The sequence below is a fragment of the Aythya fuligula genome, chromosome 6 (assembly GCF_009819795.1).
Source record: "Aythya fuligula isolate bAytFul2 chromosome 6, bAytFul2.pri, whole genome shotgun sequence".
Taxonomy (NCBI): domain Eukaryota; kingdom Metazoa; phylum Chordata; class Aves; order Anseriformes; family Anatidae; genus Aythya; species Aythya fuligula.
The window spans coordinates 12,823,751-12,841,004 of record NC_045564.1 but is presented as its reverse complement, the minus strand read 5'-3'; the positions used below and the strand labels follow the sequence as shown (position 1 = coordinate 12,841,004).

The window sequence follows — 17,254 nt, the reverse complement described above, 5'->3', positions numbered from 1 at the left end:
GCCACACAAAGTACAGATGACTATCCTTGTTTTTCAGTCTTAGGATCCACATTAAAGCTTATTGGAGCAATGGGAATTTTACTGCGGATTTCAGTAGGAGTAAGGTTGCGGGAGTATTTAACCAGTTGGGAGCAGACTTGCTAGCATGGTAATGTAATTAAATGATAGTGAACTGAACTGAAAATAGTAATTAACTAAGACTTTACTAATCTATTAATTATCAATGTGTATTTTAATCTGCATTAAATAAATGGTATTGTCTCCTGAATCACAGCAAAGACAAAATAACGCGACTATCAGTGATAGGAATGTTGTCCAGAGTACATTGCAGGCATCTGTGGAGATTTCTTTAAATAGAAGACAAATTAATGGAATAAACTGTCCCAGCAGAATGCTCTAATACAGTCCTATTTGACTAGGAAGCTCACTGTTAATTGAAAGTATACTACTGTATTTTTACTTGTCTATCAATATTTCAGTAACTGTAACCGTGGCGGTTAAGAAGCTACACGCTTTGTTAGCAGACCTTCTTTCAGTTATTCACTTACATTCAGGTTATGGCAGGTCTTGGTCATCTCTGCAAATTGGACAGAGGAGAATTCCCACTGCGTACCAAATCAGCGATCTGTTAGTCTTCTGACAGTTACCTGTATAAGATGCTTCAAAAAAGCTGTGGAATATCCCATGATGGATAACTGGGAAATGAAAAGCATGTAGGAAAGGATTTTTCAAACAGTTTAGCTAACATCAAAGCATGAGGCTTAATTAGTTCCTAGGGTCATGAGATCCCAGTGGATTTTGAAAAAAATTATATGTTAAGCTCTTTGGTTTTAGTATGTTTCTTTTTGATGTTTGTTTCTCATCTCTGATCTCTTTCAAACATAGACACAGATGTAACAGAAGGTGACAAGAAAGAATGAAAGTGTTTCTTTGAGATACTGGTTGCGTTTATCAAAAATGTTGAATTAGCATTAGAGTGCTGGGATGTCTCTACCAACCAGTATTTCTCAGTAGACCACCAAGAGGCCTTACCAGGTAAATACAGCACAGCGTTAGGTGCTGTGGTAGAATGAATGTTTGCATGCAGCCAGAGAAAAATATTTATTAACAGCATTTAGCATAGGAGGCTTTGCAGATTATGGAGTCACTCATAAAGAGTTTAATTTGCCAGGTTTTAGGTACGTCTCATGACTGCATGGGAAGCCCCTCTACTGTGGGGAGTTTTGGATACCCAGACACTTCAGGACACATTGCTGACAACATCCCCTCAGTTAACATGCATCACAGTAAAACTTCTTTTGGATAAAACATTACACAATGAAGAGGACTGTGATTTGTACTTGTCCTCAGTGTTTTGTTTTTGGACAAGAAATTTCCTTGTGACTCTGTAAATTTAATTGCTTCTTTCCCCATGGTACCTTGCCTCATTGACATTATGTGCAGATAGCTGCAGGAGATAAATTACATATGTATTAGTGGTTTGTTTGTTTGTTTGTTTTTGTTTCTAAACAGGAATTACTTCATTAGGCAAGACAACTTTTCTGTTATCTCTGAGAGCTTACCCCACAGAAAGTGTTCTTGTACTCCTGATAACAGCTTGTGTTGTCATTGAAGTCAGCTTCCAGGTGCTCTCCCTTAATCACTTACTACTTTATATATAAATTTCCTATGATGGTAGTCACAGTTAAGCTTTCTTCTATCAGCTTGCTTGTTAACACCTTTTCTGTTCATGTCATTTGTGCTCTGACAGAGTCAATCTTTCTGCCCTTCATCACTGAAGGAAATACCTACTTAAATGAGATCACAAGAACAAAACATGGTCATTAAGAGGCTGTTGCGTTTTAGGAGAGGATGTTTTGGCTTAGCCCTTCATTGCTGTATTTTATGAGGTGAAGTGTCTTGGGACAGGGATAGAGATGAGGTTTTGTTACTTTTCTCTTCGGATTAAGGCTGATGTTAGGCTGCTGCTCAGTATGATTTCAACAGTAACATACAGCACATCCCCATACCAAAGATTCTTGCAAGACAGTGGCTGCTGTTGGTCTCAGATTGAGGCACTGATCCCAAATTTTTCCCTTCCTGGGGAAATGCTACAGACACTTCCTTCTCTGCCCTTAGCTACACTTGAATATACGTTTGAAAATGAGGCAGTTACAACTATTTTTATGAACGGCCTATTTTTTTGGCTGTTTCAAAGTCTTGCTGAGAGCACACTTCAGTTTGACTCGACTTTCCATTTGGGACCACTTTTTTTCAGTCAAAGCAGCTCAGTGAATTGCCTAGAATGTAAAGTGTCCCTCTGGAATTACAGGGATATCTCTGGGAGCTGCTGGTGCTTCTGGGAAGGTGGATATTGAATGCTTGGTTGGTGTGGTGTTTTTTTGTTTGTTTTAAATCACACTTCAGACTTGTGCTTAATAGGGCTTCACCTTGAGTTAACACACCCTTTTCCTGTCTCTCCACAACCCTCTACTGAAGACAGGGCTAAGTAAAGGCAAGGTTTAATTAAATTGGGGTTAATTGCATGAATATAAGAGCTATGTTTGTGTAGCGCTACACTAAGAGAAGAGGGGGCTTAGTGGTTAAACCCATCCATCTCTCCCAGACACGTGATTGTTCTTTCTCAGGCTGTCTATACTGGCAACAGAGTACAGGAAAAAGGAAAAAAAAACTTTCTAATTTCTGTCTTTGAGGTTTTAAGAATTCTATAGCAGCATTCGCATGCATTTAATATTATTCTACACTGGAAAAATATAGATTTTCCTCTTTAAAAGGAAAAAAATGTTGTTTTTTCTTCAAGTTGGAAATGATGGCTTCGTGAGTGTTCCAGCCTGCATGATTTCTAGAAAGATTACTTTAAACCTATTACCCTAGTATTTCATTGAGGGAGTAGCTAGCCTTCTTCCAAGCTTACAATATCCAACATCACAGAGCAGAGACTCACTGTTCTGAAGTCATTCTAACACTTCAAAAAGAAAGCCCACAGCCCCCTCCCCCACTTCGCTATACAAAGAGCAGTCCACACAGAAACCATACTGAGATCTTTCCTCCCTGTACTTGTACTGGTGTATCTGAAGGCCTTTATCTTTTGCTAAATTTTAAGAACTGTTTAGTATTACAAAGCTGTGTGAAAACCACTTGCTCTTTTTCATGACATAAAAATGAGTTGTATTCTCGAGTAGTTTCTGAACTGCAGCTAAACAGAGAAACATACAAATATCTAGGGCAGGGGTAGGTGAATACTGACACAAACCAGGTATGTTTGACTCAAAAGAGGGACAACTTGTTCTGAAAGTGCATGACAAAAATAGCACGTTCACACCCTCAGCAGCATTTAAAATAATTGAATGCTCTGGAAGAAAGATGCTGATTCTGAGTTTTTCTCCTGCAAGAAGCATGAGCTATATGAATTACATAGGTAACAAACTGTTTAATATTATAATTTATTTGTATACAATCATCGTGTACTCTGCCTCTAGGTACAGTAAGTTGAATGCTGCACGTTGTCTCCAGCCACAACAACAGTCCTATATTAATGGGACTACTTGAACTGATGAAAATGTGGAAAGAGAAATACCACTGCCTAGCAAATAGATTTTTTTGGAAAAAAAAAAAAGTAGCCATCACAGTTGTTAACTGCAGTAAATACTTGGATGAAGTTGGTAGCAGTTTGATAGTAACTAACTAGCAGCTGGCTGGCTCTTCCACTGCATGAGCACCTTCAACAACTGCTTTCACACACTTGGCCATAGTCTGGGATGCTCTACTGATTGAATCTGGAAAGGAAAAAAATAAAACACTTTTGTGTAAACTGTTGATTTTCAGCATATACCGATACACACAGACAATATAAGAGATTTAGTACAGGACTGCATACAGATACAATATAGAAAAACACTTAGCTGAAAGTACAGCCTTATGGTTTATGCAAATTCCATATAATTTTATCAGAAAATCATGTTTGAAGAAAAAGATAAATCCTACAGATCTTAGTGGAAAGCTTCAAATACCTCAAAAATCACGCTGTAGAGCAAAGTATAATGTATTGGTGATTTTGGATTGGAAAGGCCTTACTATACATACCTGTCATATAGAAATCTTTTATTGTGAGCTGTGGTGGAACAAGAGGATCAGCAAGAAGCTGCTGCTTCACTAACTGTGGCAGGAAAATTAAAAAAAAAAAAAAAAAAAAAAAAGGTCAGCCAGCTGTATGATAGGAACTCGGTACAAAAGTATCTGTTTAGTGAAGTTTGCATTCACTATTCAGTGCAGACCGAGGTATGTTTACAATACTATGTATGAAGAAGGCCCATTCCTTTAAAAAGCATCAGGCTACGTAGATCAAGCTTACATGCTTTGCTTTTGATTACCTTTGATAATTCATTTGCCTGCTTGAAGTAGTTAGCCTCTTCCACATCATCGTATCGGACCAGATTAGGAGATACTTCTTCTAAACGCTTCCGTATCTGATCAAGGTTTTCATAAGGCAGGGTCATACCAGCCATCTAAGAGATTCACAGAAAGAAATGCCATCAAGTCTAGGTGTTTAATACATAGTTTTTTTCAATTACCAATCCACTAACACACCTAAAGTGAAAAATCAGGAAAAATCTACACTTCTGAACACATAAGCAATTATAATGTGCAAACTAAAGCAAATTTGCAATATTCTGTTGGGCTTTTGATGCCTACAGTTAAAATTACCCTCTTTATTAAAAAAAAAAAAAAAAAGTTAGGCTTGTTTGCTACACAAAGGAAAAAAGACAAAAAGTACTTTTCTCCTTCCATATAGATAATCTCATTTGTACTTTCCCTTGCTTACCACCAAATATGATAAATTGATGCAATTATTAATGCATCATGTTTCCAGTGACTTGTAAGCATGTATTTGATCCTGTCTGATACCAAATCCTGTCTTAAGCGTTGTTTTCTTTCTAAAATTCAAGGAACTAACTATCCTCCCACCAGTTTGTTCTAAAGTGCTTTGTGAAGACCAGCAGAATTTGCAGACAAAGCTTCAGCCATTATGCATTCCAATAGCAAGCAGCAACTACAACATTAGTGCTAGCTCCAAAAGGTAAACAGTATAATTTAACTCACAGAATTATGTAAGGATTCAATACAAAACACTACTACTTAAGACTACAAGTGTGCATTTCTCTGAAAATGTACCTCATTTTGGAAACACTTTTCAATATGAAAGGAACTTAACCACTCACTATACTTTTATTAGAAGCAATTTATAGCAGAAATGGTACCTCAGAGACAGCTCTAATAATTCTCCAGTCTTCCCTTGCCATCCCAGGTGGTGTTACTGCTACTCTTGTCTGCTGGGCCCTACCTTCAGTGTTCACATATGTGGCTGCCTTCTCTGTATATGCTGCTCCTGGGAGGATAACATCAGCCATGGGAGCTCCCACATCCCCATGATGTCCTAAATAGATGGACAAAGGAAACAGTAAAAACCATATAAGACATAAGTTAGTCAAATTAAAGAGGAATGCCTTACTAAGGCAATACAGAATTTCCATGTTCCCAGAAAAAAAAAAAAAAAGTTTGAGGTTCACTTAAACAGCGACATAAAGCCTATTAGGCTGATTGCTCTGTTTTTTCATGCCAACGGGGGAAAATGAACAGCCAGCAAGCCGTGGTTAAATGTGGTTCAGCCTCTGTAGTTATTCAGCTTTGGGGGAACTTCTGGAACAAGGATGCTTAGTGAATTAAGGTAATACCATGTTTTGGTAAGATAGAACAGCTGGGAACCAACACACTTTTGTCTGCCAGGTTTGAAGCTATGCTCCAAACTATTCTATATTCCCACATTAGTCATCAACGTTTTCTTATTTTTACCTAAGAAAATAGATAACCAGTATCTCAGTTGTTACTTGGAAGTTTCATTTCATGGCAGAAAATAAAGGCCGTAATTTATGAAAGGGACAGATATGTTTGTAAGAGTATAACACTGTTAAGGCGTTCTCTCCAGCTTTTAGATGGTAATATTTCTAAAGTTACATCTACTAATTACCTTGATAGATGATAAAGCAATCCTTTGGCAAATCCTGCCGTGTTATACAACCCGAATCTGCTCCCAAGAGGTACAATACTTTAGGAGGATTCTTCCTAATTGCTTCCACTCCTGGTTTGAAACCCAGATCCAAAGCAGCTACCTGGCTTGCAACCCTGTAGGAACAAACATATTGTAACTGCAGGTTATTTCAGAATTCTCCCTCTCCCATCAGAACAGGCTTAATTTCTTTTGACCAAATATTTTTTTTGGAGTGACATTTTTTTGGAGTAACATTAATTAATTAATTAATTAATTAATCTGTAACATTAATAGGACAAAAATGAAGCTTAAAGGCAGCTGAGAATATTGATTTTTTTTTTCAAAAGAATATTAGGTTGATTTTGCTTTTTGACTAACTGATGCTGTCTTCTTTGGGGAATCTCACCTATTTATGATGGGATAGCAAAATAAAGGTAGGCATTACAGGTGAGGGCCTAGAGGCAGACAGCTCACTTGTCATTTAGAACACCAAGGTTCACATTTTGGCCATGAACTGAGCTCAGCAGGATTTTAATTTAGGGCACTCACATGGTAGATGAAAGACTAATTACTAGCCCATCCGCCACTCCGAAGCATCTTAAGTCCACCATTCCATTGCTATTCATTTACTCACACACACAAAACGTTTTAAAAGAATTAAATCATCATTCTTGTTTTCCAGCAGTCTCTTTCTTTTCCAAAGAAACAGCTTTGCATAATCCTACATAATCAGGTGCCAGGTTTGTGATTATATGTAAAAGAAAAAGTTACCTCTGTAGAGTACAGATCTTTCAATTTTACTGTTGCAGTAAGTAAATCAAAAAAGAAATGTTTTTCCTTTCATACAGAATAATGATTTTTTAAACCTATTAGTGTCCCTCAATCAATTTTGAGTTTGGCTTCTAAAAACAACCAAGTGTGACTTTTACACCTTTTGAGTCCTTTGCTCCTTATGTTTTTCTGATACAATCAACAATACAGGTTCTATCATGTTAAATTTCTTTTTACACTTAAGGCAGATAGATAGCACACCAAGAGCATAAAATTCTTGATAGTATGAAAGACTGGCAAGCCACATATGAAAAAGGTATTGTGCATGTTCTTTAACTAATCAACACCTTCATATTAAATGTTCTGGTTTCAACAGTGGGGTTTCACATTCAGGTTTTCTTCAGAGGACCAAACCTCGTTCTCTCTATACTAGTTTTACATCAACAAAGCAGCTTTTGGCAGGACTTTGTGTCTCCAAATCTGAGAACAACTGTATTTGCTGCAATCATTTTTCCTTTATAGAAGTTGTCAACTTGACAGAGTTTTAAAAAGAGTGGGCAATGACTGTCACAGAAGAAGCTTGCCTATCAAAAGGAGTAATAGTACTCGAAAAGCTTTAAAGCACACCAGCCACTCAGTTAAGATGCTGCACAATATAAGGAATCTTATAAAAACCACATTACTTAAATATAATTGCCATTTTGTTTTTCTCCCTCTAGATAAAAAAAATCATTTACTTAGCAAGTGACACTGGTGTCACTGTCTTTTACTGGGCACTATGGTATGATATTAAGCTCTTTTGTATTCTGAACCTCTAAACTTAAGCATTTAATTCTGCATTTAAAAATAATAGAATAAGAGAATCTAATATAATCTCATTAAGACCCTGAAAAGTTTGCGAGGTCAAGAAACCCATTTTTACTAATAAGTTTCTGCTAATTATATTCCCTGCAGGTCTTAACCGGGTAAGGTGCTTGTGTATACATAAAGAAATATACGCACATCTATTACGGTAACTTGTGTAAGGCCCAGCATTAAGTGAATTAAAATGGCTCTGAAAAAAGCTTTAAAGCAAACCTGTGAAGGATGTTCATGACTTTCCAATCGGAACCAACACCACTTTTAGTCCTGGCGTTTTGTGCAATGGTGGAAACTGCAGCATGGATAGCTGCTCCATCGCTGCGCTGCAACGCTGCACTACCTACCACCACCACTGGCTTTTTGGCCTGGTCGAGGACCTGTTAAGAATCAAGACATGAATTCTAAGGCTCTGAAGACAACTCTTGGTGCAGATAATATAATAAATCCTATAATTTCTACAGAAGTCTGCATACAAAAGTACAGTTCTGGAATGGTCATTGTTTCGTGTAGAGATAAACCCAAGAGAAATGACTGTAACAGTAAGCTACTTTGTCAGTACTGAACTATACTCTTGATAATCAGACACCTAAGTGGAAACAGCAGTGACTGAAACAGCCTGTTCCACATCAAGAAATATTTCAGGAGTTTCCTGCACTGGAAAGTTTTACAAACTTGAATATATTAAACAGTTCACACACACTTGGTGCTCACCAATCATTACCTCATCTCTGCATTTGATTAAAAGCAAATAACCCCATATACAATGTGGTACTTCTGATCAAATCTGTCTCTGCAAGGAATCTAGGTTATTAAATTTACCTGGACTGTAACAGTCACATTCTTAAGTTGTGCATACCTTGCAGAACGCATGTTTTCCAGAAGCAATGTCCTGTAGTATTTGCGGAGACTCTCCTAGATGATCGTATGTGTAGGTCAAATTCACGGGAGAGCCAACAAGGGCCACATGCAAGTCATTGTGAAGCCAGCTGAAAACACAGCAAACATTTTATAACATCAAAAGGAATACAGTTTCAGTCAACCAAGCCTGCTAATGTAATTTCCCCAAATAGGACAAATTCTTTCAAAGCAGTTTAAATGTCATTTACTATTTTCGTAACACATAGCTTAGTATTATTTTGACTGTTAGGCAAGCTCATGGTTTTTAGATATATTTCTCTGTGTACATTCTGGAACCAGTGCTGCAGTACACTTTATAGGAGAAGTATATGACTCAGTCCCTTTCTCCCTCAAACTTTTGCCAGTTCAGTAGAAAAAGGATGCACAAAATGAAGTGCTACACCTTTCAGCCATCTTTTACAGTTTTAGGCAAACACAAACAAAACAAACACCTACAGCTAATATTAAGTTTATTCTTTTGTTTAATTCCTGACCACCTTAAAATTTAAATTAAAATGATTTGTACAGGGGAGCATTTTGAGTTTGACAATGCTCACAATTTTAGAAATCCAGTTATTTCACACAAAAACCTATCAGGTTATAAATTTCTCATTTATTGCAGCTTCTCATAGTAGTTTTATAACAGACAAGTCTTTCATAAATTTAAATGCATCTTTCTTTTCCCCTCAACATTTTAAGGTTGTCATTGTTTAAAATTGTGTATTTTGGAAAATCCCTGAACATTTGGTAGGACAGCATTTTTTTAAACCTCAGTTACCTCCTGCTGACGTGTCTTGTTAAAGATGAATTAGCAGTGTTCAAAAGTTTGGAAAATGGCCACATTACTTACCAGAGAAAACATTAATCTTGAATTACTGCTTCTAAATCAGCAAGTCTGATGTGTTATAACAACAATACAAAAAACAGCAAACTGATACTGAAAACTGTTCTTAAAAATATGCTTTAACAAATGTCTGAAAGATAGAAAGTCTGAAGTGTCTACATTACCTAACAAAGGAATAAATAAGTGTATGGACCTGCATAAAATGTCAGTGAGAATGAACAAAATACAGCTTACACACTACAGGGAGAAGAACTGTGCTTTGTCTACAGGTCACCATCCCCCTTTCCTAAAAGGGTGAACAAAATTCCCCGAGTCCACCTGGATGAATGCTCTCAACTTACTGCCTGCGGCTCCAACCAAGCATTGTGCCAAATCCAGATGCATTTGAATGCTCATTCACCACTAAGGGATACATACCTCTTTCGAATTCTAGCATTAAAAAGCGGTGCCTCAAAGCGTGGATTGGTGCCAACCAGGAGAAGGACATCTGCTTCCTCCACTCCAGCAATCTTGGTATTAAGCAGGTAGTTAGAGCGTAAATCTGTGCTATAGCGAAGTGATAAAAGAATGAAAGAAGCAAGGCAATGAAAATTCAGTACAAGGAAGAAAAAAACAAGTAAGTGAGAAATAAAGATTCTAGATCACAAAATATGTTTTCATGTCAGGAAGAGAAATAATTTTTTTTTTGGATCTGAATTACTAATCCAAATACAATCAAAAGCTTCTCTCTTTCCTGAATATGAAACAGCAAAACATTAAAAGAATTACAACATAGGTATTTTCTACGTTCACAGTTATTATCAGCCTTCACAAATTCCCATCTGTTATTACACAGCTTAAAAGACTGCAATGTCCTGTGGTTTCCACAAAACTAAATAGAACTAGAATGACTGAATTATCAAACTTTTTATAAGAGTATAAAGCTAGCTTGCAGTAGTGTATTGCTGAACTGGAGCAGCCTCTATATATATAAAGCAAACAAATCTTGCTGTAGTGGAGACTTTTGCCTCCACAGACAATAAATACTCTATAAATGAACATTGGAAACTCATACAGAACTTGCTAATACATAGGCAGTTACTATCCTTGGCTCTTTCAACATCTTACCATAAACTTTCCAGTCTGTGAGTCAGCTCATTAATACAGTAATTAGGGACAAACTTTCCCTGCATTCTTACCCAGCTCCATCAGTAGGGAAGATCTCTTCAGTGCAGAGCGTATCACTATTTACTCTATTCAGCAAGTCTTTTAGAGCTATTAGTGCTTCCGCATCCACCAGTCCTCCTACAATTGCTGCTACATCCTTACCTTCAACAGCCTGTAGCTGGAAAGACAAAAGGTATAAATGTGAACAAAAGAAACCACTGAAATGAATTCCCTTTGGACTTGGTAAATGTTTGTTATGTTAGGATGAGCCAAAGCCAACTGTGCAATCTGCTAGCCTGGAGTAACACAAAGTAATCGGCAGTATCTGACTTCCGCAAGGCAGCAATTCCAGCTCCTTCAGAACTCACAGCTAAAGCAAACAACAGCTCCTTATGCTATGCAGATCTCTCTTGGTTGAATTATTGTTCAGATGTGGCTGATTTTTATTTGGTGTGGCGAGGTTAGGCAGACTGGTTAATGCTTTTATTTTAATGAAGCCACAGTATAGACAGAAAACAAACTTCCAAAAGACAAGCTCAGGTAGTAAACTCAAAAGATATTGTCTGAGAAGCAATAGCTTTCATAACAAACCCTGCTACTGTACCACTGGGAAAAATATCCTTGAGGAAAGTTCAATTACAGTTATTCAATTCTACTTTATCCCACATAAAATTTTTAATCAAAATCCAGAGCAGTCATGCAGCACTTCATTTGAGCACCAGAATCAAATCACTGCTGAGAGAAAGCAATGAGGCAAGCACAATTCAGATAAGTAATACAGAATTAATGGCTTTGATGGCAAAAGTGTTGATAGCACAATTTCAATAAATTTACAGATTCTGATAGATCAGAGTAATTCAAGAAAGTCACTTCCTCCTGGATTTCTGAAGTAGTTTAGCTTCCTATTTAAATAAAAGTAATTTCTCTCCTAATACCCTAAATTATGCGCTGCCTGCGTGTTCCTGAAATAATGATAAGACAAAGTTCTTCAGATGGTCTAATCCACAAAATAATAAACCATATTCAAAAGATAAGAGATTTAACTGGAAATAAAATGGAAGCCAAATTTTCCCTACTAACCTTAAGGAAAAAAGCCCTTTCCTATATGGCTGTTTTCCTATTAATTCATTTTAATACGCCCAGCTTTAGAAATTAATTTTACAATACATATATTGAAAATTATTCTTACCACACCAGCAACACGAGTTAACACATCCTCCCATGAGGCATAAACAAACAGTCCTTTCTCATTTTTGATCATTGGCTGAGTAAGTCTCTGACGCTTCAGACCATCATAAGCAAACCTGAGTGAACACCACTAATATTAGTAAAGAGCAAAGACAAGGATAATTGTGTTTACTAAATATTTTGTAGGTTTGTGCTTTTTTTAAAGAGCTTGCAACAATTAGAAAAAAGCACAACAAATATTTCCTCCAAAAATCCAATTTTCTCAAAAACATGCAAAAAAATCTGACAATTTTGGGGAGAAAAAGAGGCTACAAAAATGAAAATATTACATAAGCCAATAGCATCAATTATCATATTAAACCTATTTTTTTTTAACCAATTACACTTAATTGTACCTTCACAATAGTAACAATGGAATTCAGAAATCAGCACTTCTGTCCACATTTATGATTCTGTACATGTTGCACACATGTGCGAACACCTCCCACTCACCTTGTTTTGTCAGATATCCATTCCTCATTGATATCTTCATGCAGCCTTGGCAAAATTCTCATCACTTCTCCAGTCCTTGTGCTTACTACAATGTTGCTTCCAAGTGCATCAAGAACATCAATTGACTCTACCTTTCTGTTTAGGAGAATAAGTAAACCATTTTCGGTTTTCTATATACCACCAGCAGCAAACTGCTCAACAACATTTATAAAAAAAAAAAAAAAAAAAGGTGCTATAGGTTTAGCTTCAGATAAAGTTAAGAGCTTAGTTTCACAGATATTTAATATCCTCAACAACTACTGAGTTAACAAATTTGAATTTTACTTTATACACATTTTTTCTAATACGCAATCAGCGTAACCTACAAGATCAGCAGTATAGTTTACACACTATACTTCACAAATTATAATATCTTTCCTTTCTGGAATGATTTTTGAGTCAATAACAGAATTTGTGTTAGATTAAATCAGAGAAAGCCCTTGGTATCAGGGATGGAGTGATGGGTGCATTCTTAGATGAAGTATGGTAAGAAAAAGAGAGAAAGCTGCATCTTCAATGTGAGTTGAAATACACACCTTGTCTCCCATGGGCGCGCAGTAAAGGCATACGGCTTGGAGGTCAGAGCACCAACTGGACAGATGTCAATAATATTTCCTGATAACTCAGACATGAACATTTTTTCAACATAGGTGCCAACTTGCATATCATTTCCTCTTCCGGTTGTTCCCAAGTCATCTACCCCTGCAACCTCACTAGCAAATCTGGTAGACACAGAAGGAATGAAAAACAAATCTGGAATGTACAACAACAACGTGGCACATTTTTCAACTCTTATTTTCTGAAGATAAATAAACAAATCTCGCAACTACAGCTGAGGACATCGCCAGTTCTGCCTCACAGAATCCTGACTTTGTTTTCGTGTTTCGGCCATCTCTACTTCCTATATGACAGCTGTCTGGTAGCTCTGGGAAACCAGTTATCAGTCCCTAGCAGAATAAAATTCTTAAGCACAATCAGAAAATAAATTAAGTTTGACTACCCCTTATGTTACTTTCACAAGTAATAAGTTAATACATATACCCTTGCTCAGTATCCCTCAGAATCCAGTGAAAAAATAAAGGACGTTACCTGATACATCGAGTGCACTGTATACACCGAGTCATGATCGTTTTGACTAATGGGCCAATGTTCTTGTCCTCAACAGCACGTTTACCCTCTCTAAATCTACTCCTATCACTGCCAAACATCATCGATTGATCCTAGAATAGACAGAAAACAAATGTATCCAGGCTGCTGGAGAGCACCTAAGGCAAGAATATAAATGCATGTCTACACAATTTAATTGGATGTTTTACCTGTAAGTCACATTCTCCACCCTGATCACAGATAGGACAGTCCAATGGGTGATTTGCCAGCAGGAACTCCATTACACCCTCCCTGTTGAGTTCAGGAATACAGTTAATGTTAGCTTTATACCCTTTACCAGATAGTACAAGTAATCAGCTACAGGAGGCTAAAAGAAAGGTACCTTGCTTTCCTGGACTTCTCAGAATTTGTTAGTATGTTCCAGCCCTTCATAACTGGCATGGCACAAGCAGCTACTGGCTGCAATCATCACAAAAAGCAGGAGTGAGCACAACATATTTCTTCCTGGTATGGGCAGAAATCCCTGCCTCCCCCCACAACATTCTTACATAGGCATCTGTTATTAGTTTAATATGTTGCAGAAATTAAAAGGTATCTGCAAAGGAATAAAAAGAGGAGCGAACCAATACACAGCCACTAGAAGTCATACTTAGTAAATAGTTGATGCAAAGTTGATGATTTTGAAAACCTCTAGTAGTGAAGTTCAGAGCATGCATCATTCATTTACTGGGTATTTATTTGTACACAGCATTTCCCAAGAGTCTTAGAGTAAGTTTTTCCCCAAGATTACTGCAAGATTAATAAAAACTCCTGCTCAGAAAATGAATCCCTCCTACTTTTCTCTCACTTCGTGACATTGACTATCGTGACTTCAATCTTTAGTGATGATTGAACATTTCCAGAAATGCAAAGCTCACACTATTGAACTCAAGTTGAGGTAAGCTAGAAAGCTTTACATGTGTGTGTATTTAAAGGTGTAATCCAAGACTGATCTCTAAAAGAATGCCTTAACTATCCAAACAGACTTCTTAGAACACCACTGCTGAAGACAGTATACAATCATGATTACTATTTCACAGCAGATTTCATTGATACAAATTGCATTAAAATACTGAGTAATAAGTAACTGCAACCTCCATGTAGCTAGAAAAAAGCTGCGAACGCTAATCTCACAGCTGCATTCAAACATTATCTGAAATTTACTACTTGTGTAACATCAACTGAAAATCTGCAACTGAAGCCTTAACTACAGAACATAAAAACATATCCAACTAAAAATACACAGCTATCAAATGCTCATCTCCAGTAGCAGGATAATCCATAAGAAACTGAGTGACTTTGATCCATAGGTCTAAAAGTAGACAATTACTATGGTCCAGCATCATACTTCACCTTAACGCATATAAGACACAGAGATGAAATTAAATGCAGAAGGGAAAGACCTGCTTGCAGCAGTTGAATTACAGCGATTTGTGTACTAATAGTGCAGAAAATTATTTATATGATAAAAGCAGGCCCTAAGCACAGCAGAAAATTGTAATTCCTATGAAACACATACAATACCTTTGGAGCTTTCTCTATTTCCACAAGACACATCCTGCAGTTTCCAGCAACAGAGAGACGATCGTGGTAACAAAACCGAGGTATCTGTATTCCAGCCTTTTCACAGGCCTACAAAGAAAGAAACAAAGGAAAATTCCATTTGAGTGAGATCTTTCACTTCCACCTCAAAAAAATTAGTGGAATTTTTCAAGGAATAGCAGTTTTAATGCTCAGGAATACGGTGCATTCAACCTTTCAACTTACGTTGACTAAACTTTTAACTTTCATAGGAACAAATTTAAAAAAATTGTTGTCAAGCAGAAATACATAAGGTTATTAACTATATTTTTTCCACAATGCATAATTGAGGAAATGCAAATTGACTTTTCTTCATTCTTTCCTTTCCGCAAAGAACAGAGAGAATTATTTTTAGTAGATAGGACACCAAAAGTAAAAATCATTTTTAAGGAAAGCATGCACTATTTGAACAAAAGCACATAAAAGAGGAAATTTGGAAAAATATAAAAGAAACAAGGGGCATAATGACTTCAGATAATTCAACAACAAGGACACTCTCCATGAAGGTCAATCTTCAACCTTAGTAGAACCCCAAGGCCGAAGAAACATTCTTCCATGCTGGGTCTGAAGAGGGGACAGGAGGACAGACAGAAGAGACTTCCAGAGAACAGGGAAAGGCTTTTCTTGTGTAGAAGCACCCTGTCTAATGGGATCAATGCTATAGCACTAGCTTCATCTGCCAGGTGAAAAACACAGAATTCAGTAATTGGGTATGGGCTACCACTTCGAGATCAGCAAAGCACACTCTGGTTAAAAATAAATAAATAAAAAGACCTAACTTTTCTGATGATTTCTACCAAAAAAAGTTACCACGTGTAAGCACAAATAGCTAACAAGAAAAAAAAAAAAGCATAATTTAAGAAAACATTACACTAGACTCCAGCTGGGGGTGTTCTAAAACCCAGCTGAGTTAGTAACTCCTATCCAAAGGTGCAATTTCGACTAGAACTTAACTAAGTCTGCTATTGTACTGCTTAAGCTTTGCAGTTTGGATTCAAGCTGTATGGATCTCCTTTCACACAGCTACGACAGATGCTTCTCTATCAAATCCTGAACTCCTCCTGAAGGATCTGCACCCACACAAAACGTCACTACAGTAAGTTTTCACACCCCTACAGAACTTCAAGAAGCAAACAAAGAGGATTTTTGCTACTGAGAATCTGTGACACCACCAAGAAGTGAGACGGGGGGGGGGTCCAAGAAAAAATGTAGGCGTGCCATTGCCCACACCTGAAGTACTGTGGTGCCCGGGTTCACCAACACAGGCTGACCGTCCACAAACACCTCTATTTGGTTGCTGGCTGCCGTGGCAGTTGTACGTCCTGAAAAAAAAAAACACATGGAAAAGGTAAATATAAATAAATAAGCGTCTGTCAAGTGCTGCTAGAGGCAAACTGTCAGCCCCCACGCTCCCCATTACACCCCGTTACCCTCAGTTATACACCACGGATATAACTCCAAGCGTAAAATGCACAATATAAAACCCCAGAGCTGCAGACGAAGCACCCATACGTGCCCTGCAGTAAGCCCAACACCCACACGCACTTACCAGACGCTCCTGAGGCGCGGGCCAGGGCCCTGCGGACGGCGGGCAGGCGGAACATGGCGCTGGGCAGGGCAGGCGCCGCGGTCGCTGTCGCTGTCCCTGTCGCTGTCCCTGCAGCCGCTGGGCTCTACAAACAAGCAGAGCACACGGGCCGCCGAGCCCGGGGTCACCTTGGGGCCGCCCCCGCCGCGCCTCCCGCCCGCAGCCCCCGGCCGCCCGCCAGGGGAGGCAGAGCCGAGGCAGAGCCCGGCCCGGCCCCGGCCCCGGCCCCGCTCCCCCCGTGAGGCGGCGCCGCGGCCCCCGCCGCGCCCCGGCCGTTACCTGCTCGGAGGCCGCCGGGCCTTCCCCCCGCAGCCCCTATGGCGGCCGCTTCGGCTCTTTCCGCCGCCGCTTCGGCTCTTTCCGCTGCCGCCTCGGCAATGTCCGTGACGCGCACGCTCGGCGATCTCCGAAGCTGGAGGGTTCGGGTGTTTCCGCCGCCCCCCGCCGAGCCCTCTCGGCCGCCGTCACGCATGCGCGCGCCACCTTCGGACGTGCTCGCCCCCTTCCGCTGCCACCCGGGAGGCGGGGGGGGAGGGGTCAGGACGTGGAAGGGTAAATTTCTTTTTTAAGGCCTCAAAGCGCCCCGGGGCCGCCCGTAGCGTGAAGCGCCTCGCTGCCATCCCCCCTCCCCTCTGAGTCTCAGCCCCTGCGCGCC

General features: G+C 38.9%; 1 protein-coding gene across 1 annotated transcript; it reads right to left on the bottom strand.

Annotated features, from left to right (window-relative positions):
* Positions 1-3,410: 3,410 nt before the first annotated feature.
* Positions 3,411-17,016, bottom strand: NDUFS1 (NADH:ubiquinone oxidoreductase core subunit S1). The gene is made up of 19 exons (XM_032189647.1): positions 16,879-17,016; positions 16,561-16,684; positions 16,242-16,333; positions 14,955-15,062; positions 13,774-13,850; positions 13,601-13,682; positions 13,374-13,504; positions 12,821-13,006; positions 12,246-12,380; positions 11,755-11,869; positions 10,598-10,743; positions 9,837-9,965; positions 8,535-8,664; positions 7,895-8,055; positions 6,026-6,180; positions 5,259-5,434; positions 4,371-4,505; positions 4,084-4,156; positions 3,411-3,776 (listed from the first exon to the last, which is right to left on the bottom strand). The coding sequence occupies exons 2-19, from the start codon at positions 16,613-16,615 to the stop codon at positions 3,685-3,687; spliced, it is 2,178 nt and encodes a 725-aa protein (XP_032045538.1). The 5' UTR covers positions 16,616-16,684; positions 16,879-17,016; the 3' UTR covers positions 3,411-3,684.
* Between the last annotated feature and the right edge of the window lie 238 nt (positions 17,017-17,254).